The sequence below is a fragment of the Schistocerca americana genome, chromosome 7, assembly GCF_021461395.2.
Source record: "Schistocerca americana isolate TAMUIC-IGC-003095 chromosome 7, iqSchAmer2.1, whole genome shotgun sequence".
Classification (NCBI taxonomy): domain Eukaryota; kingdom Metazoa; phylum Arthropoda; class Insecta; order Orthoptera; family Acrididae; genus Schistocerca; species Schistocerca americana.
In genome coordinates, this window is record NC_060125.1 from 599,392,196 (window position 1) to 599,416,191 (window position 23,996).

Here is a 23,996-nt window from a genome sequence, read left to right on the forward strand (position 1 = left end):
CTTTCTCTTAGTCTGTACGTTCATTCTTCTACACAATTTGAACCTAAAATTTTCCTGATTACTTTTTACTCTCTCGTTTGGATTTCTTCAATATCTCCTTATTTTAAATGAGTTTCTCAGCCCCATAAAGACACTCTGGTTTCGTGATATTGTTTTAGTGTCCTAGTTCAGCTTTTTTGGGATGAATTTTATATTGGCGAAATCTCTTCAAAACTTGAATGCTGTTTTCAGTTTGTAACAATTTCGTAACCATTATTTCCCTGGCCCGTTTCCTAAATGGTTTCGCCTAAGTATTTTACGTACTCTCTCTTGATTGCTCCAGACTTAGTTTTTACAACTGTGAGCGCCAGATTTCTGCTGGAAATGTTCTTTGTTTTTTTCGAACTATATCTGGAGTTCCACTCCTTCTTTTTTCTTAAGAGTTTCTGTTTGCTCTTGCGTTTTTTGGATGTCGTGACATATGATCGCCAAGTTGTCTGGAAAAGCCAAGACGTCTATCCTAATATTGTTTCTCCATAATTTTATTATTTATATGCTATTATTTTAAATGTCACAAATTTGTCAACAAAGAAAATTAGTGGTCAGTGTACTTTGACGATGTATATATGGTTCTTGGTGCAGACTGTCTTTTTTTTTTCTTCTATCTATTTTTTCCTCCGTAAGTCAGAGGTTGGGGGGGGGGGGGGTGGCAGTACGTGAAATCATCGAACATTGCTGTCCTAGGCAGGGTCCCTAAGGAGATGTTTTGCTTTTGCCTTCCTCCGTCCTTTTGCGAACTGTCACATGCGCACCTGTGTCGTGTGGATGTCTGTCGTGATGTAGGGCTGCGTTGTAGAGGAAGAGAAGGCGGACGTGCAAACTGATGCCAGCAATACATACTACACCTCACGAATACCAGTTAGGGCGCCGCCGAGCTTAATGTCTCTAGCCAACGGAGGGTTCGCTATCAACTGTGACTCATGCCCTCACTCCATGAGAGACTGCGGAGAAATTTTGAATTTAACCCAGGACAATGAGACAGATTCTGGTAATCACAAACTTTCCGCTACCACTTCTTCTCCGCTTGTCGTCCAAATACCACCGATGGAAATATCTTCCATCAAAGCGATTCTCTCCGAGTCTAACGCCATTGTACAGAAGCGGGTGTTTCTTTTCGCCCTCGCAAAATACATTATCCGCGTTTTAGGGTTAAGTTAAGATGAAAGCCATCAAAATTGTTACGCAGCTGTTGTTAGCATCTGTCTCTCTCTCTCTCTCTCTCTCTCTCTCTCTCTCTCTCTCTCTGTGTGTGTGTGTGTGTGTGTGTGTGTGTGTGTGTGTGTGTGTGTGTGTGTGTGTCTATATGTCCAGTAGTACAACCGAGAAAAAAAAGTGGCGAAGGGATAACAGACTGGACTCGTATGTGGGAGGACGGAGACGGAATTTCCTGTCTGGCCGTTTAGGTGTAGGTTTTCCGTGATTTTTCTAAGAAGTTTAATGTGAATGCCAGGATGGTTTCTCTGAAAGACCACAGTCAATTTCCTTCCCAGTCCTACCTCAGTCCTAGCATAAATCCCGTCTCTGATGACTTGTCGTTGACGGAACGTTAAACCATAATTTTCCTACCTTATACTATTAAAGCCCGGTTGCGCCCTAGATGGATTGTAAGGGGAAGTCAGACCAGTGACATCCTCGCGCAAGCGATTCCTTCTGGTGTATGTTGACACTCTTTTGCAACTTGCGTTACAATTTGTTACGTGCTGTTAGTGCGAACATGTATGTCTAGTCGTCTGATGCAGCGTCGAGGGTAGGGATCTGCATGCCGCTACCCTTGCATCGAGAAGAGCAGAAACCTCTAGTTCCATTGTGTTTGCTGATTCTGCGGAAGAAGCGTCGAGCCTCCGTCACACCTACAATATGGGCTTTCTCAGTTACTGAATGAGACAGTCGACACACCTTCAACGCTCGTAGATTGAGCAGGTCGCATTGGTGAGCGTGTTTAGGCAAGTTGACAAACAATTTGTCTTGGTCAGACAAGGAGGCGTGGTGATGAATTGAAGGAGCAGTAAGGAAACCGACGAGACGTTCCGACGAAAACATAAAGATAAGGCACGGAATGGATAGTGTTTTGCTCACGCCCGGCTATAAGACTGAAACAAGGGTAATGGAGTGTAGTCAGATTAACAAAGTTGACACTGGATGGATTAGATTAGGAAATGGGAAGCTGAATATTTATGATTTTCTCCTGTTTGTGCAGAAAAATAACTGACAATGGCAGAAGCAGAGAGAATATACGACGCACACGCATCAGTGAAATATTTTCTGAAAAAAATTAAAATGTTGGCATCGAACACATATTTAAATTTTAGAAAAAATGATGTAATGTCTCCGAGAGTGAGTGATTTACACTATCTGATCAAAAAGTATACGGACACTAATGTGTGGACATTACAATAGTGTGTGTCCACACTTTGCCTTTGACGACTTGACACTCCTTTCAATGAGATTTTTGAATATCTGTGAAGAAATGGCAGCCCATTCAAGAACTGAAACCAGTGCAGGCACTGATGTCGGACGCTGGGGTGTGGAGCGGATTCGGCGTTCTGACTCATCCCAGGAGTGTTCCACTGGCTTCAGGTTTGGACTCTGGGCAGGCCAGTCCGTCTCAGGAAAGTTAGCGTTTCCTTAACCGCAATGAGGGGTCACACCCTAAGCGCAACCCCATACCGTAACACCCTCATCCTTACTTCACTGTAACAACCTCATCCGTACTTCACTGTTGACACTGAACATGATGACGGGTAACAAAACCAGACATTCGCCGAACAGAAATCCTTACATCGGATTGCCGAAGGGTATAGTTTGATCCGTCACTCTAAATCACTCGTCTCCAGTCATCCACGGTACAGTGACGTCGCTGTCTTCCACTGCTTCAACTGGCACACGGCTCTGACTGAAGAAATGTGTGGCTTCCGAAGAGCTGCTCCAACGTTCCACCACGTTCTTTGTAACTCTCCACAGACAGTCAGTGTCCTTGCTGGATTGATGGTAGCACTATGGAACTCACGAGTGACTGCTACCACTCATTCCATGCCTTTTTTTTTTTTTTTTTCTTGGACCACCCACCACAATGCTAGACAGTAAATGAGGTCCGCCTGGTATTTGTTTAGATGTGCTTGTTCCTTCTCGTGCCCATTTCAGAATCACATTACCCTTACCAACAATCAACTTGGGCAGTTTTACACGGGTAGAAATAACCCGAATGGATCTGTTACTCGTGTGATATCCAATGACTAGTTAACGTGCGAAATCACTGTGCTCTCCTGACTCACCCAGCCTGCCGTTATTGTTTCTCTACTGATAACACAATTCTTCCTGCCCCCTCTTGTGACACGTAACGCCTAATTCCGCATTACATAGGAATGTTCAGATACTTTTGATGAGACAGTGCATATGTTTCCCGGTACAAACACACGAGCATATCATAATGCCGTAACCGGTGTAGTCCAACCAGCGATCATCTTCAGAGTGTCTGTAAATAATTACCTATTGACAGTCTGAAGAGCACCACCGGCTGGTCGAAACCGACTTCAGCATTACGAAAGGCTGATTTGTTTGGGTCGCTGTTGTTGTTGTTGTCTTCAGTCCAGAGACTGGTTTGGTGCCGCTCTCCACGCTATTCTATCTGCAAGCCTCATCATCTCCGAGTAACTATTGCAACCTACATCCTTCTGAATCTGCTTAGTGTTTCATCTCTTGGTCTCCCTCTACGATTTTTACCCTCCACGCTGCCCTCCAATGCTAAATTTGTGATCTCTTGATGCCTCAGAACATGTCCTACCAACCGATCCCTTCTTTTTGTCGAGTTGTGCCACAAATTCCTCTTCTCCCCAATTCTATTCAGTACCTCTTCATTAGTTACGTGATCTACCCGTCCAATCTTCAGCATTCTTCTGTAGCGCCTAGTTTCGATAGTTTCTATTCTCTTCCTGTCTAAACTACTTATCGTCCATGTTTTACTTCCATAGACAACTACACTGCGTACAAATACTTTCAGAAAAGTCTTCCTGACACTTAAATCTACATTCGATGTTAAAAAATTTCTCTTTTTCAGAAACGGTTTCCTTGCCATAGCCAGTCTACATCTTATATCCTCTCTACTTCGACCATCATCAGTTATGTTGCTTCTCAGATAACAAAACTCATTTACTACTTTAAGCGTCTCATTTCCTAATGTAATTCCCTCAGCATCACCTGATTTAATTCGACTATATTCCATTGTCGCTAAAAAAAATTAAATTACGTAAATTTGACTTGTAGGAAGTTTTTGCTGATAGTATTTGTTTTGAGTGTAGCACAGACAAAAACAAAAGAGAAGTTTTTTAAATGTGTCATTGCATAAGAATAATGGGGAGCAAAGAGATACATCGGATGGATATATCCTGGGACATTAAATAGGTAATGGAGTGAAATGGATGGGGATAGGGGTACAGTGTATAGAGGGGGGTCAAAGTTTGACTATAGTAAACATGGTCAAGGAATGCAGGTTTCAGTTGTCATGCAGAACTGAAAAGGTTTGCGTAGCGTAGAATATCGTGGAGACCTGAATCAGACCAGTCTTCGGACTGACGGGGACACGCAGTACACTCAAACAGATATACAAACATACGTTTCTGCTACAGTGGTGGAAATATTTATTGCATCACCTCTTACATTTAACAATTTTTTTTACAAACATTGAATAACTGAGCTAAATTTGCCTGATTTGTCTTGATTTCTATCAGAAATGAATATACAGAATAATTTTTGTCAATTTGTTTTCATTCTTAATTTTTGTTTCTATAAAAATGTTTGTTTTTTATAATTTAACACTTTCATGAAAAGTGAGTATAAGTGAATATGTCAGCTATTTTGTTTGCTATTCTGAAATATGAATAATAATGTTGGAAGAAACACTGCATATTAATGTTATAACACTGATGGATTTCAGTGTCTGTATTGCCTCATATGAACACACTGTTGCATTTAATACATTGTTTCTCCAACACGCACGTTAATCACTGCTTGCATCATGAAGGCATTGAAATAATTAACTTTTTAATGTACTCCTCACTCAGTTCATGAAACGACACCCGCACAATGGTCTCCAACACCCCCCACTTATTCTGTGGCTTCTTTTTGGTGACAGCATTTCACATACCTTCCAATAGTTCTCAATAGGATTGAGATCAGGACTGTTTCCAGGTCAATCTAATACTCGAACCACATTTTGTCGAAGAAAAGAAATGTATAACTACGTGATAATTAACCAAGAAAGTAATCTGCTTCGTGTTTGTTACAAATATTAGTCATAGGACTTACCTTCAAAGCTCTATGGCAAGGAGCGGAGTCATTCTGAAAAATGCAATTGGAAACATCTCCAAACTGGTCTCCAATGGTTGGCGAAAGCTTCCTTTCAAGGATGCTTATGGAGGCATCTGCATTGACAGTGCCATTGATGAAGTCCAGACGACCTGCTCCGTGACTGAAAATGCATCCTCAGACAATCTGTCCTTGTGGGTGTTTGACTGTATGCATGGCGGCAAAAATTCTTCACCTTTTCTTCGACCCACGAACACTTTTCCAACTGAGCCATGCAGATTAAATTTGGACTCGTCTGCAAAGATTACTTTGTTCCACTTCTCTGGTGTCCATGTCACATGTGCCTTTGCCCATTGTAGTCGCTGTTGTCGCATTATGTTGGTCAATAAAGGCTTCCTTCTTGGACAACAGGCTGAGAGTCCAGCCTCCAGTAGTCTATTTCTTACAGTTCTACAGGTTACTGAGATGTCGCACATCTCTACCCAGTCTCGCTTTAGTTCAGTTGATGATATGCGACGATCGTTGAGCGAAAGCCTTTTCAATACCCTGTCCTGTTCGGCAGTAGACGCTCTTTTCCGACCTCTTTCTTTCTCACGATCAACATTTCCTTTTTTCCAAGTATTTTTTCAGTAACCTCGAAATCGTAGACTGATTGAATCCCGTCTTAGAGGCTATCTCTCTGGTCCTGAGGCCAACACACGAATAAGCGAGTATAGCAGCTTTCTTTTCTGGCGTTAATTCACCTGACCTGCCCATCTTCTCACTGCAAAGTCTCAACTCAAAATGGCAGTATAAACACTGGTTTCATTGTAAAACCAAACGACAACAACAAAGAGTAGTGCATTTTTGGAAAACATGCGTGAAGAAGTCAGATTATTACGGCAAGAATATGTCAGCAAAGGTTAGCAACAATGGGACTGGTGTAACCTGAAGCAAACTGCTGCAAAAGACGAAGTAATTCATGGCGTTGTAATAAATATTTCCAGCACTGTACATTTCACAGGTTTACACACTCACAGCCCAATGCCATATGTAGTCCGCCTAACTTTAGGGTGTTTGCTTTTCTGGGCACCCCACCACAACCCAGACCGGGCTGTGACCCGCTCCCCCACCTATGTGCCTGAGCAGCAGTGTCCGGTGTGCCCGCAGGTTTCGTCCATAAACCGCGTGCTGCGCAACCTGGCCTCGCAGAAGGAGCAGCACAGCAGCAGCAACAGCAGCAGCAGCCGCCGCCCGCCCCCCGCAGGACGCCGTCTACGACAAGCTGCGGGGTCCTCAACGGCCAGCCAGCCTGGCCGCGGCCGTCGCCCTCCCCCTGGTGAGTGCCTCTCCCCCCATCACTCTCTCTCCACCCCCTCCCCTCTCCTCTCTTCTCACTCTCTCTCTCTCTCTCTCTCTCTCTCTCCCTCCCTGTCACCCTACCTCCCTCTCTCTCTCTCTCTCTCGCTCCCTCCCTCCCTCCCTTCTCTCTCTCCCTCCCTCCCTCGCTCCCTCTCTCTCCCTCCCTCCCTCGCTACCTCTCTCTCCCTCCCCCGCCCTCGCTCCCTCTCTTTCCCTCCCTCCCTTCCTCCCTCCGCTCTCCTCTCTCCCTCCCTCCCTCCCTCCCTCACTCCCTCTCTCTCCCTCCCTCCCTCCCTCACCTCCTCTCTCTCCCTCCCTCCCTACCTCCCTCCCTCCCTCTCTCCCTCTCCTCCCTCCCTCCCTCGCTCCCTCTCCCTCCCTCCCTCCCTCCCTCCCCCCACCCTCTTTCTCTCCCTCCCTCTCTCTCTCTCTCTCTCTCTCTCTCTCTCTCTCTCTCTCTCCCTCCCTCCCTCCCTCCTCCCTCCCTCTCTCTCTCTCTCTCTCTCTCTCTCTCTCGCTCTCTCTCTCTCTCTCTCTCTCACTCTGACATACACTAAACAGATACCGATTTTCGCTGAGGTGTTTACATCTTAAGGTTTGACTAAATTTTACCAGTCCGATCAAATATCGGTTTTCTAAGACTGTTGGAAATTCACTGCTCGCTTTCGGTCGACACAATGAACTTGAGGTTACCAATAAGTTTGTTCGACGGGCTATACAGGGTGTGATGCTTGTAAGTGCAGATTTTTTTATATGTGGTGCCGTAATACGCACACACATCATGTATTTGTCGTTTCTTCTCCTTATCGAACGTCTTCCCTCAAACACGTCATAAACTTAACGAGCTGATATCTTCTGCACAGCCGCAACTAGGCCACGAAGTGAACGACGTCTGTCAGTTTAGATGAACTGTTTGGCGTTCTCACTTCAACACCTGACTACCCGGCAAGGGGAAAACAAGCATTAACGGCGTGCCACACATACTTGGAGGTACTAACCAATCTATACTACTGGCCATTAAAATTGCTACACCACGAAGATGACGTGCTACAGACGCGATATTTAACCGTCAGGAAGAAGATGCTGTCATATGCAGATTAACTTTTCAAAGCATTCACACAAGGTTGCCGCCGGCGGCGACACGTACAACGTGCTGACATGAGGAAAGTTTCCAACTGATTTCTCATACACAAGCAGCAGTTGACCGGCGTTGCCTGGTAAAACGTTGTTGTGATGTCTCGTGTAAGGAGGAGAAATGCGTACCATCACGTTTCCGACTTTGATACAGGTCGGATTGTAGCCTATCGCGATTATCGTTTATCGTATCGCCATATTGCTACTCGCGTTGGTCGAGATACAAAGACTGTTAGCAGAATATGGAATCGGTGGGTTCAGGAGGATAATACGGAACGCCGTGCTGGGTCCCAACGGCCTCTTATCACTAGCAGTCGAGATGACAGGCATCTTATCCGCATGGCTGTAACGGATCGTGCAGACACGTCTCGACCCCTGCGTCAACAGATGGGGACGTTTGCAAGACGACAACCATCTGCACGAACAGTTCGACAATGTTTGCAGCAGCATGGACTATCAGCTCGGAGAACACGGCTGCGGTTACCCCTGACGCTGCATCACAGTCAGGAGCGCCTGCGATAGTGTACTCGACGACGAACCTGGGTGCACGAATGGCAAAACGTCATTTTTTCGGATGAATCCAAGTTGTGTTTACAGCATCAAGTGGTCGCATCCGTGTTTGGCGACATCGCGGTGAACGCACATTGGAAGCGTGTATTCGTCATCGCCATACTGGCGTATCACCTTGCGTGATGGTATGGGTTGCCATTGGTTACACGTCTCGGTCACCTCTTGTTCGCAGTGACAGCACTTTGAACATTGGACGTTACATTTCAGATGTGTTACGACCCGTGGCTCTACCCTTCATTGCCGGCCGCTGTGGCCGTGCGGTTCTAGGCGCTTCAGTCTGGAGCCGCGTGACCGCTACGGTCGCAGGTTCGAATCCTGCCTCGGGCATGGATGTGTATGATGTCCTTAGGTTCGTTAGGTTTAAGTAGTTCTAAGTTCTAGGCGACTGATGACCAGAGATGTTAAGTTCCATAGTGCTCAGAGCCATTTGAGCCAACCCTTCATTCGATCCCTGCAAAACCCTATATTTCACAGTATAATGCACGACCGCACGTTGGAGGTCCTGTACGGGCCTTTCTGGATACAAAAAATGTTCGACTGCTGCCCTGGCCAGCACATTCTCCAGATCTCTGACCAACTGAAAACGTCTGGTCAACAGTGGCCGAGCATCTGGCTCGTCACAATACGCCGGTCACTACTCTTGATGAACTGTGGTATCGTGTTCAAGTTGCATTGGCAGCTGTACCTATACACGCCATCCAAGCTCTGTTTGAGTCAACGCCCAGGCGTATCAAGTCCGTTATTACGGCCAGAGGTGGTTGTTCTTGCTTCCTTATTTCTCAGGATCTATGTACCCAAATTGCCTGAAAATGTAATCACATGTCAGTTCTAGTACAATATACTTGTCCAAATGAATACCCGTTTATCATCTGCATTTCTTCTTCGTTTTTGGCCAGTAGTGTAAAAACGCACGACTTGTAATATCTATAATTTGTAGTCTGCAGATGACGTAAATACTGATGTATTGTTGTGCAGTACTCAGTCCTCAGTCGCCAATACAAATATCTGCAGTTATAGCCATTACACCCTGTATATGCAGTGTGATATTGCTAAATGGGGACAAAATGCTGGAACGATCCACCAGAAGATAAAAAATAAAATCAAACACCATCCAAACAGGCCATGAAGGCCTAACGGTACCGATCGGCCGCCGTGTCATCCTCAGACGAAGGGGCGTGTGGTCAACACACCGCTGTCCCGGCCGTTGTCAGTTTTCGTGACCAGTGCCACTACACCTCAATGAAGTAGCTCCTCAATTGACCTCACAAGCGCTGAGTGCAGCCTGTTCGCCAACAGCATTTGGCAGACCCAGACGGTGACCTATGAAAGTGCTAGCCAGACTCGACAGAGTTTAACTTCGGTGATCTGACGGGAACCGATGTTACCACCGTGGCAAGACCGTTGGCTGTCTCAGACGATAAGGAGCAAGAAAGGTTATATGGACATGTCGGAAATGCGTTCCAAGGGGGATGCACCTATTTCAAGATGAGGACAAAAGATCTTTGTCAATGACGCCAGCATCACCACCCGGCAGCTAAACGCTAAACGTGCTGATGTCTCAAAACTTCTGCAGCAGTCGACCCCACCACAGTAGACCAGCGCTTGCTGCAGCAGTCAACTCCAGTAAAGAATGCTGCACTTAGACTGATGTGGCAGTCTACCATAGTCAGAGGCCAATCCCGTAATTCTTTTCCTTGCTCCAGACAAAATCACTTTGTTTGCGTAAGGAAACATTTCATAAGAAAGTAGTATCCTGGCTTGCCAAGCACGATTCAGTTGCGGTAGAGTGTTACATGAATCGAAAACCGGTTGTCACTGTCGAATCGGTGATAAAGCATTTACGTAACAGACCACAGGCGATATTGGGAAAAAGCCCATGGTAAAACGGATTTGTCGGTGCCTGTAAACGCAGTGTAAGCGGAATCCCACTCTCCACAGCGCCTCAGTGGTCTCGATGCCGTATCTGATAGGCGTACCCAGAACCTGAGGTAGCTTGTTCTTCAGGCTGAGGGAGAACTTGTGCTCTTCCCCATCACGTCTACGTCTCAAGCTACCATACAGTGCATGGCGGAGTGCACCTTGCACCGCCACCAATTCCCTTTCTTCTTCCACTCACAGATGGGGTGAAGGAAAAACCTACTATCTATGTACGTCTGAACGAGCCCTAACTTCTCTTATCTTGTCTTTGCAGTTCTTACGTGAAATGCACACTGGCGCCAGTATGACTGTTCTGCAGTCAGCCGAAAATGCCAGCTGTCTATACTTTCTCAACAGGTATTGGAATTTCAGTTCACGAAGCATCTCTTGTTTGTGTATTAACCCCGATCCTACCAAGGCGTGAAGCTTTGTGTTGTGCAATCGTCAGAGGTACACGAGTGATGGCTCTGAGCACTATGGGACTCAACTGCTGAGGTCATTAGTCCCCTAGAACTTAGAACTAGTTAAACCTAACTAACCTAAGGACATCACAAACATCCATGCCCGAGGCAGGATTCGAACCTGCGACCGTAGCGGTCTTGCGGTTCCAGACTGCAGCGCCTTTAACCGCACGGCCACTTCGGCCGGCTCAGGTACACGAGTGGGCCTTCAGCTCCGAAAGCCCATATCGATGATGTTTCGTTGAATGTTTCGCACGCTGACACTTGCTGATGCCCCATCATTGAAATCTGCACAAATTTGCGGAAGGGCTGCACTTCTGTCACATTTAACGATTCTCTTCAGTCGTCATTGGTCCCGCTGATGTCGGATCTTTTTCCGACTGCAGCGATGTCCGAGATTCGATGTTTTACAGGATTCCTGATATTCACGGTACACTCGTGAAATCCTTGTACGGGAAAATCGCCACCTCATCGCTACCTTGGAGATGCTGTGTTCCATCGCTCGTGCGTCGACTAACTCCGCGTTCAAACCCACTTAAACCTTGATAATTTGCCATTGTAGCAGCAGTAATTGATCCAACAACTGCGCCGGACACTTATTGTCTCCTATAGGCGTTGCCGACCGCAGCGCCGTATGTTGCCTGTTTACGTATCTCTGTATTTGAATACGCATGCCTATACCAGTTTCTTTGGCGCTTCATCGTGTACGAGGTGTGGCTAGAGAAAAACCGGACTAGTACTGGTGAAACAATAAAACGAATGCAATAAGGCTGAAAGTCGCATGGCCTGTCACGTGACTCTCGCTCCGCCTACTGCTCGAGTTTCATCTGCCTCCTGCACTCAGTCTGCCCGTGGCGTCTGTTTTAAGTAGTTGACGTTTTGTCTGTGCGTCTGAAAATGTTGAGTGTACAGAAAGGACAGCGTGTTAACATCAAATTTTGTTTCAAACTAGGAAAATCTGCAAGTGGAACGTTTGTAATGTTACAACAAGTGTACGGCGATGATTGTTTATCGCGAACACAAGTGTTTGAGTGGTTTAAACGATTTAAAGATGGCCGCGAAGACACCAGTGATGACACTCGCACTGGCAGACCATTGTCAGCAAAAACTGATGCAAACATTGAAAAAATCGGTAAACTTGTTCGACAAGATCGCCGTTTAACAATCAGAGCAGTGTCTGAGTTAACAGGAGTTGACAAGGAAAGTGTTAGGCAGATTCTTCATGAAAATTTCAACATGAATAAAGTGTGTTCAAAAATGGTTCCAAAGTGTCTCACAATTGAACAGAAGTAACGCCGAAGAATGATTTGTTCTGACATCCTGGAAAACATTGAAAGTGATCCCACCTTCTTACAAAATGTGGTTTTTTACTTAAGATCCCGAAACTAAACGCCAATCGATGCATTGGAAAACTCCTGGTTCTCCACGACAAAAAAAAGCACGAATGTCAAAATCGAAATTCAAGGCAATGATGATTGGTTTTTTTTGACATCAAAGGGATTGTGCACATTGATTGGGTACCAGAGGGACAAACAGTGAATCAGCATTACTACATTAGCGTCCTGGCTACCCTACGTGAGCGAGTACGGAGAAAACGGAACGATTTGTGGAGAAAAAAGTCATGGATCCTTCACCAAGACAATGCCCCAGCTCACAGTGCGTTGTCAGTGAAGACGTTTTTGGCAAAACACAACATTCCCATCTTAGATCATCCACCCTACTCACCTGATTTGGCCCCCTGTGACTTTTTTATTTTCCCTAAAGTCAAGTCAGCTTTGAAAGGAACTAGATTTGAGACTGTTGAAGCAGTAAAAGAAAAAGCGACGGAAGTAATGTATGGACTTACCGAAAATGATCTGCAGCATTGCTATGAACAGTGGAAAATTCGTATGGAGCGGTGTAGAGACCGAGGAGGAGAGTGCGTTGAAGGAGATAACATGAAATTGTAAATAATTGTAAATAAATGTTTTTTCCAGCATCAGTCCGGTTTTTTTCTAGCCGCACCTCCTATACTACTCACGCCACCGTACGATGCATGTTGAAGGGCAACTTTTACCACTACTAACCATTGTGTCTGATGAGGTGCAGGAGCATATTTAGTATTTTGTAAAAGGTTGGCTCTGGTAAAGCGCTTGCTCGCCGTGCGTTGCAGGTACCCAGCCGGGGGATCGCCGTTCGCGCCCCTGCAGCCCAGCCCGGGGTGCGCCGTGCTGGCCGACCCGGACCTCGACCTCCACACCAAGAAGGGTAGGTCCGCCAACTGCGCCGCTGCACAAGCCCTTCACTAAAGTAACTCCAAAGTAAAACTTTGTTTCTGTGAAGATATATTTACCGTGCATACGAGTTGAGTTAGCCCAATATGTACGACTTTTTAGTTGTTGTGTGGTTGTGGGAGAGGGTTAGAGAGGGTGAATATGGTCAGGAAGAGGTGGAGGAGAAGATAGACAGAGCGAGGAGATGGTGCTGATGGACCGAGAGAAGCGGTAGGAGGGGACTGACAGAGAGAAAGGGGGAGGGCGAGACGGTCAAAGAGAGAGGGGGATGAGGGTTTAGATATAAGAGGCAGGCGCAACATGGAGGGGAATGGTGGGCAGATGAAAAAGGAACATGAGGGTGACAGATAGAGGGATGGACAGAGATAGGGGGAGGAGGAGGAGCAGGAGGATGAGATTAAGAGAGAGGGGGGCAAGAGGAGATGGAAAAAGACAGGAAGAGCAGGAGATGGAGAGGGAGGAGTAGGGAATGGACGGAGAGAGTGGTCAGAAAGATCTGGGTAGAGAGGGAGGGCTGAATAAGAAATGTGATCACTATATGTACAGTACGCGTTTCAATCCGCGAGTAAATGGTGAGATCTTTATAAAAATGGATGAGGGAATTTGTATTAAATTCTGCTACAAGAACGGAATAGACTACGGCATATTAGTTTTAGAAAAGTTAAATATTGATTTTTTTTTGTAGTCTGCCATGTCTAAAGCAACATTTGTATAAGATTTTCGAAGAAATCCGTGAAAATGTTGAAGAGGACGAGCGCCATCGACGACTCACAACACTATCAACCGATGAAATCAGGGGAAAAAAATGAAAGAAATGATTACGAACTGTCGCTGGATCACAAACAGAGAAGTCGCTGCTGATGCTTTCACATCAGATGGCTGTTTCCAAGAAATGGTTTCTGTTGTTTCTGGTATGGAACGTGTGACAGCAAAATTAGTTCTAAATTTGTTGAATTTCGAAAAAAAAAACGGTGAGTAAAAGTTGCTGAGGAATCCTAGGTAAAGCGATGACGACGCAGAGTTGTTAAAACTTGCCATAACAGTTGCTGAAACATATAACCACGCATATGACATCGAAACTAAAGATAAATCGTCCCAGTGGAGTACTTTAGGATCACTAAAACCGGAAAAAGCTCGACAAGTTAACTTCACGCTCGCCGTGTTCTTTGATAATGCATTGATTTCTTGCCAGTAAGTCTAACGATCAATAACAAGTACTCCTTAAAAGTTCAAGGCTGTTAACGTGAAAAAATCGAAAAAATGTCCCGATTTGTGGCGAAATAATTCATGGCTTTGGCAGCATGATAAAGAACCTGCTTACACTTCATAACTGTCTGTGAATTTTTGGCCAAAAATAGTACTGTAATGATGTTCCAACATCCACATTCGCCAGAAATGGCCTATGTGACTTCTTTTATATTTCTAAAAATAAAGAATCCCTTAAGGAGTTATCGCTTTGCAGGAACAGACAGTATTTTTTATGTAGAGTCTTGTTCCATAGGAAGCAAGGGAGAGGATGTTGTTACTGGTGGCCGATATCCTCGTTCTACATACAAAATGCACACGTGGATTAACACAGTTCTTTATTTACATCTTGAATAGAGTCCATGTTCGTGGTACAAGCTCATCAGTAACAGTCCTCTTACCGCAAGACCGCTACGGTCGCAGGTTCGAATCCTGCCTCGGGCATGGATGTTTGTGATGTCCTTAGGTTAGTTAGGTTTAACTAGTTCTAAGTTCTAGGGGACTAATGACCTCAGCAGTTGAGTCCCATAGTGCTCAGAGCCATTTGAACCATTTGAACAGTCCTCTTGCAGACAATGTCAGTAATCATGATAATACAATCTTTAGTCTCGCTAGTCTGGTCGCTATGTACTGTCGTAACCTGAGACGTGAAGACAGCCAGCACTGCAACTAACTGACAGATGCCAAACTGGAGTGTGAGCTAGTGAGTCAGTGAGGCCCCCCGGACAGCCGCGGCCGCGGCGGCAGCCTAAATACATCCTGTCGAGAGGGTGTTGGCGGCGCGCTGCTTGTCGGTGTGTCTCTGGCCTCTCTCGTGATACACGCTTCATCCAGCGCCCACTATCAATCTTAGTGCTACATCCTTACCGACTGGTGGGCTGGCGACAGCTTAGGCCAGTGCACTTTACGCATTGCTGAGAGACCCAAAATCCATCGAACGCTTCCAGAAGTCTTTCGGAGCTCGGAAAAAGCAATGGCCTATTTAACGGGGACTATTTTGAAAGGCATAATATTGAAGTACAAAGATAAATGAAATTACTCTCGAAAAAGAAAAATTCCCGTATTTTTTAAATGCACCTTGAGTACTCCTGTTGAAATGCTCACGAGTACTCAGCCAGATAGCAGTGTGATGTTTCGGCATGTCTCATTCTCATTACTTCGAGGCTTAAACTGTGAGAGGTTTTCGTTAAAAACTTTTTTCTTTATGGATTTGAACATGTTTAGGAAAACAGAGAAATGGAAAGATAAAAGATGATCCGTCACCGTCAAGTAACCGTCCGTATCGCCATACAGACAGGAATTATGCTTTCAGAATGCATTCTGGAAACAAACCCCAGGTTGTGGCTAAGATATGTCTTCCAATATCCTTTCTTCCAGGAGTGCTAGTGTCGCAAGATGTGCGGGAGAACGTCTGTAAAATAAGGAACCGAGAACCTGGTAGAAGTAAAGCGTGAAGGTAGGTCGTGAGTCATTCTTTGATGGATCAGTTGATGGAACAGGACGAAAGGCACGGATTCCAGTTTCGCGCCTAAGTTCGGCACACAGTTTTAATCCGCCAGAAGGTTTCAGGAACCACATTAGCTGCATAACTGAAAAATACTTTTGCTTCGAATACGAGCTTGACTCAAATATGACGAAAACAGTCCTTTACGTACATGACGTCTATGTTAGTCGAGTTTTCATCCTGAATAGTGTGTGATGTCTTGGTGAAGATCACGTCATCTGCAAAGAGACACTTGCGATTTAGAACAGTAGATCAATAGGTGAGAGACCGATAACAGCCTTAGCAGCGTTCGAAGCGCCACAAATTAGACTCCGAATCTTTGGGGACCTCTCAGGGAAGGTTCGTCATAGATCAGTTCAAAACTATTGGCTGTGGAGCTTATATCTGTCGCAGAAGTTGCAATTTCCCTACAAGCTGCCGGTGGCAAGGGTGAAGGAGGAGGTCGTTGTGTGTGTGTGTGTGTGTGTGTGTGTGTGTGTGTGTGTGTGTTATGAATGGTGCGTGCGTCTACGTGTCACGCGCGGCGATGAACAATGACGCCTTCATCGTCCATTTCGAAATGGGACCACTTGATTTTTTTAAACTTTTTTTGCAAAAACGCATTTTGGTTACTTGCAGTCCGTAACAATCAGCTCTCTGTTGCTAGACTTTTGGAGATTGCCATTTGATCTCGCAAAAGAGAGGACGCTGCATGAGCATTATGCTTCAGCAGTCTTAACCGCTTATCGCGGGTTGGCAAAACGCAACATGATTTTGGAGAAGCTTATTAAGTTTGTGTGTTTCAAGGTATAATGCGTAAGCAGTTCAGTTCATATTTAACTGATGAGAAAGCAAAGGGTCAACTCCTGCAGTTGTCATGACGATCATTTATATGGGAGTGCAAATTAATACTGGCGTTCTTTTTTACCTTACATAAATGCCTTTCAATTTTGAGCTCATAAAGCAGAAATAGTGCCCTTAGCTGATGTTATCACAATAATCAAGCAGAACGTGGCGGCAAAAATAGAACGAGCAGTAACTGCAATACTGAAAAGTGTTACAGATTGGTTGTCAATGCATAGTCTACCATCTAACTTAGGCAAAAAACAGTCTGTTCAGTTCTGCATGGAGAAAGATACGACATCTTCATAGTTAACAACAACAATTAAAAATAGCTCACACCGCACTCTACCACTCACCGATGTCATATGGAATAATTTTGTGGGGCAATTTTCCCACAGAAACAGAAGTATTCACTGGACATAAATATGCTTTAAGGGTGGTATGTGGTGTCCATCCTCGAACTTCAGCTAAGCAGTTGTGTAAAAAAGAAAGTGCTAATAACAGCCTCACAATACGTTTACTCCTTTACGAAGTTTCGTGGAAGAATAAAGAACAATTGATAAATAAGAACAGCTGTCATAAATACAGCGTGGTCAGAAACAGTAAACAGTAAACCTTGTAAGGGTGTTGCAGGGTAACTGATAAGAAAAATATTCGATACGTTACGCCATTTCCGACTTAATTAGCGAATCATGCCGTTGCGTACCCGATTTCAAGCGTCCCGCCTGATACAGTAGGTGTCAGATTGTCTCATAGCGTAGATGGCAGCACACGAGACTGCTCAGCCTTTGGTTCGGGCTCCAATCTTCCTGCCACCGCATGTCCAATTTTTGTATCGCTCATAGTTAGGTTTTAGGAAACCAAACGAATAACACGTTTGGCGACACCGTCTGTGGCGGGCTGCTTGAATTTGCGCGCAACAGCCTAATTGCCTAACTTCAATGTCAGTTAAGATGAAGACGCCGCAATGAATCGAATGTTTCGCTTAACAATTATTTCTCAGCACGACCTACCCTACAACAGCCTTACAAGCTTTTCAGACTGTCGTTGACCATGCTGCATGACAAGAAAGAAAATAGCCTCTTGCACAGAGAAAAGAAAAGAATGATGCCTCAAAAACAGTTGCCCTACTGATATATACACTGTGCTTCAAAACTTAAAGGCGAGATACATGAAGTAACATTACACGCTAACTATTCGGTGCAAATGAAAGAAAGTCCGGAAGCATATTGCATAGTTTTGTAGAACGGTGTCTAGTGAAAGTTTTAAAAAGAAATTGAAGTAATTTATACTTGACAATTTCTTCTAATTCGTAAAAAACTTATAAGTCTCTAATGTATTTTTGAGTTACACTAACCACCATTTGTTGTGAATTATTATTGAAATGTAAATTTTCAGTATGTAGTCGTATTGTCACAGAGGAAAGATAACTTATTTGTTAACCTACTGACACGTTCTGCATCATAGAAAAAAAGTAAACTAAGCGAAACACTGTCCCACAGATCCACGAGCCACTGTTTACGTGTGGCGCTGTTTGCACAAACGATGGTATCTAATACCACCTGGGCGCCAAAAAAGCGAACAGAGGTTAGTACAGTGCGGATACCTGGAAGTCTGTCGCGTGTATGAGAAGAAGGCGAAGAGAGACTGTAACGGTCCTACACCCGCTACTCCATTCGTAACTACAGCGTTCTCTTGTAAAGTTTTATTCCGACTGTCATGTCGCGCCTGTTACGCTTCGTCACCACACTAGAATCTCGACTGTCTGTCGTAACGTATAATTTCGTACTCGCAACTAAGAACAAAAGTATTAGCAACTGTATCACTATTTTAGAGTACATCGAACTCGTCTCACTCGTGTTAACTGTATTTGTACCTGTCTGTATATTAACCGGGCTATGGTACTACTTCCGGAGTGTTTAGCGGGCAAACTAGCAGGTCATTGTACCGAGAAACAAATTATACAGTTCAGTTATAATCCTGTTAATTTTGTCCCATTAAAATACAGTGATAACATTCACGACTGGGCCATCAATCAATACCAACTCACCTTTAGTGTTTTCCACCGGAATATCAATTACACTACATGTTAGTACGGGTCGGCACGACCTGAAGGAACTGGTTTTGAAAGAAAGTCTGTTCCTTCATCTTAGAATGAATTTGTAAGTCCTGAAGTGCAATAATTACTTTTTATATCAGAATGAAACATTTCTTTATGAACTTTACAAAACAAAAATTTAGTAATTGTCATTAGAATGAAGTTATTTTAATCTTGTAACTTTCAGTAAATAAATTTAAACAAAAGAAATTTAATCAATTATTATAACAATGCGAGCCATCAAGGATGAGTGGCACCACTTTCTTACTTTAATAAATCACACACTTATGACATTAGTGTTATTTCTTTCCTACACAATGAACTGTAATTTTGAAATAGGATCTAAATAAATAGTTGAAATGAGATTGTAAACTGGTTTAAATTAATTGCCAATATATTGACGAAGAGCACTTTCCAACACAATCTAAGTTAATTCAGTCTATACTTCCTGTATACGAACAGCGAAATTAATTGTTTGTAGCTTGCCTTCTCAGAATCAGTGAAGCTGAGAATGTGTTGCAAAAATACTTTCGCAACTCACATTAATTAGATAGACCAGACTCCATAATGTCAAACTTTGAGTAACATTCTTGAAGCAACTGGCGTAAGTCTTGCAACACAATATTTTAGCCTGGAAAGGCCTTACATCTGAGGCTATCACGGGCGAGAGATGATTTATTGATGCAGAAGTGCTAATTATCGACTCCATCCATAATTTTTGATACTGTTAGCACTAATACTTATTGTCTTGATGAGGGCACCAAAACACGGTCTCTCTCTCTAAAGCTGCAGACAGGCTCCTCCTCGTAGTCCAGTCAGTGTGCGGTATACTTTCCTGTGCATAAAAATGGTTCAAATGGCTCTAAGCACTATGGGACTTAACATCTGTGGTCATCAGTCTCCTAGAACTTAGAACTACTTAAACCTAACTAACCTAAGGACATCACACACATCCATGCCCGAGGCAGGATGTCGCAGTCGCGCGGATGCAGTGTTCCACACACAGTCCTCCGGAACTCCCGAAACAGAATTGCGTGAGTGGACCTTCAGAACGCACAAAACAGAGTGACTAGCGCAGCCGAAGTACTTCATCTCCTAGGTGCGCCAAAGCGACCCGAAGGTGTCCGAAGCAATTCGGTTTCAGTGTCGTTACTCTTATGGTTCTCAAAACTAGTGAAATTTAATGAACAAAAATGATAGATTCGTAGGATAACCAAAAGAGATTGTCACACTGAAAACTGGATTTAATACGATGAAAAGTATATAAATAGTTAATAAGACACGTTAGGTGTTTTGGCGCCTAGCACTCCAATGTGTCGACCAGTCAGAAGCAAGGTCAGTACAATTGGCGGACTCTCAGACGGGACTGATACGATGCATGTTTTTTAAGTAAGTACCGTTTAGAAATTAAAAAAAGACGTGCTAAGATATCTCAATAATTTTATTTTTACATGAAATCTACTTTTATAAATGATTTCCGTCAATATTGAGGCACTTGTCATAACGTTGTTCCAGTTTTTGAATACCCTCCTCATAGAAGTCTGCATCACCACTGTTTTAACTTCGTCATCGTCTTGAAGACGCTGACCGCCCAGGTGTTTCTTCAAGTGCAGGAACAGATAGTAGTCACTGGGCGCAAGATCGGGGCTGTACGGATGATGATCTAGAGTTTCCCATCGAAAAGATGTGATGAGATTTATGGTATGATTCGCCATATGCGGACGGGCATTGTCTTGCAGCAAAACGATGCCCTTGCTCAACTTCCATGGACTGTTGCTTTGATTCTGGTGTGACGTAGGCCACCCATGTTTCGTCGCCCGTAACAATTTGGCTTAAGGAATGATCATCGTCGTTGTGGTATGGCTCAAGGAAAGTCAATGCACTGTCTAAACGCTTGGTTTTTTGCACATACGTCAACATTTTCGCTACCCAACGTGCGCAAAATTTTCGGTGATTCAAGTGCTTGTTCAAAATGCCATACAAAACACTACGAGAAACATTAGGAAAGTCATCCCGCAAGGAGGATATCGTAGAGCGTCTGTTTTCTCTTACCTTATTGTCCACTTCCTGCACCAAACCTTCATTAACGGCCGAAGCACGCCCACTCCGTTGTTCATCATGCACCCTTGTACGGCCATCTTTAAATGCTCTCACCCACTTTCTTACCATTCCATCACTCACAATGTTTTCTCCGTAAACTGCACAGATCTCACGATGAATATCGATCGCTTTTAGGCCTTTAGCACTAAAAAATCTTATAACAGCCGGTACTTTACAGTCGGCGAGACTCACGATTATCGGAGGCATCTCAAACACTCACTACACAACGTAAACAAGGAACAATCACAGTGCAGTGGCGTCAGTGCTTAGATTAAGGTACAGGATTTCATGTAAAAACAAAATTATTGAGATGTCTTAGCACGTCTTCTTTTAATTTTGCGAGGTGCCGGGGCTAGCAGTGTATTTAACACTAAATTCTTCTCGAATCATCATATGGAAATGATGCTCTAAGCCCCCCCTTTTCTAACTCCTACTTTTGCTGTTGCACATGGATTAAGAAGAAACCCGTACTGACTGTAATCCACCCTGCAAGTGGAGTAGAAAAGAGTTTGGCACCTGCAATAATTTAATTTGATAGACATTAATTAAATAAAGGAAAGTTTCAGTAACGTAGTGAGAAATGAAAAGGTTGCTCTACCGATTAACAGAATGAAAGTTCTATCCAAAATAACAATTTGATTTATTACGACTAAACTCAAAATCATAAACAAAACACATGAAACATTTACAATACATCAAATTGGATACTAAAATAAATGCTGTGAAGGTGAAGTTGTCCATAAACTAGATTGTGACATTTATGATGAAGTGGTATGTGGAGCCCATCCCTTGCAACTCAAATCTTAAGAGAAACACCCAGCCAACACAACATTAATTGCTACTACAGTAGCGAGAACTCAGACAGTGAGCATCCAAGGCAGAACCACATAAGAAAAGACGGGAACAGGTGCGCTCTGCTGAGATCTGATTATCACAGAGCAAAATTCGCTAATCTGCCGATGCTGCCGACATACATTACCAGGCTGTCTTCTTAACTGCAAGGACACGATCTGGCGTACCAGAAGCTGGCTGCTTCGACGTCCGGTCGTGGTGATGATAATGTCGCGAGTATAGCCCAAAACAAATTATCCTGGTCTGGTTGTTCCAGACTAAAGACTTCCTAGCAATACAAATGCACCTCTGAGGGAGACGAAGAAGGCTCGTCACACAATCACTGACGGTACAGTGATTGATTTTAACAAGCAAAGTCACACAGTAACTCCGATACAGTCAACTTTAGCCAAAACTGCTCAAGACAGACAACATAGGCCGCTTGTACGCAGAACGCTCAATTGCCAACTGTACTCGGAAAGTTACGTTGAAGTCGAAACTTCAGCAGCTTCGTCAAACAGTTACAATCAAATAAAAGTATATTAGACAGCCAACGGAAGGCAGGCTGTCCAGAGCAGCGAGAGCTCAGTCTTGTAACCTACTCCGACCGAAAGGCGAGAGCCGACCCTCTCAAGAGCACCCGTACAAGCCGAACACAGAACATTCCCGCCCCCACGACAGTGGAGGTGGTTAAACGTTCCAATCAGCAACTCGAAAACTGGCGGAAAATTCCACTCTATTGCCGAAGCACTACCATTCCACCAATGGAGATTCTTGGCGCCAATTTCTGCGCCGATTTTGTTACGTCACGGAGCTATGCCCTGAGCAAGCCAATCACAGTTACGATTTTGCAGAAAACGCAGGAATTTGCCTGCCAAGACTGCCTGGGAACACAAGTCATTCCCACGCCTCGCTGGTAGCCCGCCAGAAACGGTTTTCACTAAGTTCCTGTGAAGTAACGGAATCTCTATCCCAGCCGCCCCTTCAGGCGCATCTGGGCGTGTCGCTCTCGCTTTTATCAAAATGTCGGCGTCTGGAAAGCATTCACTCGACTCCCTCACACCCGTCGGCTTAACCCTTTCAAGATCAGCAGTGCCCGCCTGTCACCGGACCACCCGGGTGACGAGAGACGCTGCATGGGAGGTCCGCGTGTGAAGGAATAGCAACTTTTCACCGCATGCAATTAGAGAGGAAAATCTAATTACTCAGAGTAAGATAGAAATATGAGAGGGGGCTACTGCCACCTCTCAATTTCAAAACGGTACTTACTTAAAAAACACGCCTCGTACATACTGTACCATCTGTCGCTTGTATCTGACTCCACTTTTGTACCATATGCTATTTCGCGTGTATCAAGCTGCAACAAGGCGAGCGTCTAGCAAAATAAAATACTGGCGGCCAGAGCCAGGAATATCGCACCACTCAGTGGACGTCCTCCAGTAGATGTCCTGTGGGGTACTGGCGTGCAAATTCGAGCCTTCGTCGCCGATGAACAACACTCAGCATGCGAGCATGAAGCAGGCGCCGGCTGCGGAGGCCGTGCGTGGCAACATTCACTGAACAGTGATTTAGGAGACACTGCTGGTGGGCCCTTGTCCCTCTGGGCGTTCAGCTGCGTGACTCTTCGCCCGTACGCACCTCGCCAACCGTCTTTCACCCCCTGACACCTATGACCCACGGTTTTTGCTGGCGTCGTTTTCCCAGACATGGTACACTTTAACGACAGCAGCACACGAACGGTTTACAAACATAGCCGTTTTGGAAATGCTTCCATTCTCTGTGTGAAAGCCAATGAGCATGCCCTCTTGGACGACTGGTAAATCTCTCCGTTTCCGCATTACAACAACGACTGCACTTTCTTCAACATCGCCCCGACACGCATTCTACACCTTCTACTGCTAGTGTGGCCACCTTTGCGCTGAACCGCCGATCCTATCGCAGGAACTCAGCAACGATGTCTGCAGCAGGGGAAAGAAAGGCAATCTGCAAACCAACAGGCTACACAACAGCCTAACCGTGTACCCAATATCGACGGTCCGCCGCAGATCAAATTATAAGTTGTTTTCTCAGTTACTTAAAATATCCATAAAGAAAAACATTAACCTGTAGCAGATACAACCTAGAAGATAAGGATAGACGCAGCAAAATTCACCAGTCCCTGTTGTAGAAAAGTTTTATCGAAAAAAAAAAATTCTGGCAGTTCAACAAAGTCACAGGGTTTCTCTATATGTTCATTGTGCGGTCTGACACTCCTTGATATCTTTGCCAGAATAAATTGAAATTCTCCTAATTTTTCCTTAAATAATTAATCAATGTCACTAAAGAATCAATCTTGTTCTCATTTAACGAAATATTCCACT

The 23,996-nt window shown here is 44.4% G+C and overlaps 1 protein-coding gene across 1 annotated transcript in view; it reads left to right on the forward strand.

Moving 5' to 3' along the window:
- Positions 1 to 13,051, forward strand: part of LOC124623137 (paired box protein Pax-6-like) — a 129,852-nt gene extending 116,801 nt beyond the window's left edge. The window contains 4 exon segments of the mRNA XM_047148928.1: positions 6,490 to 6,578; positions 6,580 to 6,610; positions 6,612 to 6,658; positions 12,916 to 13,051. Of these exon segments, the coding sequence (XP_047004884.1) occupies positions 6,490 to 6,578; positions 6,580 to 6,610; positions 6,612 to 6,658; positions 12,916 to 13,051 (303 nt within the window).
- Positions 13,052 to 23,996: the final 10,945 nt, after the last annotated feature.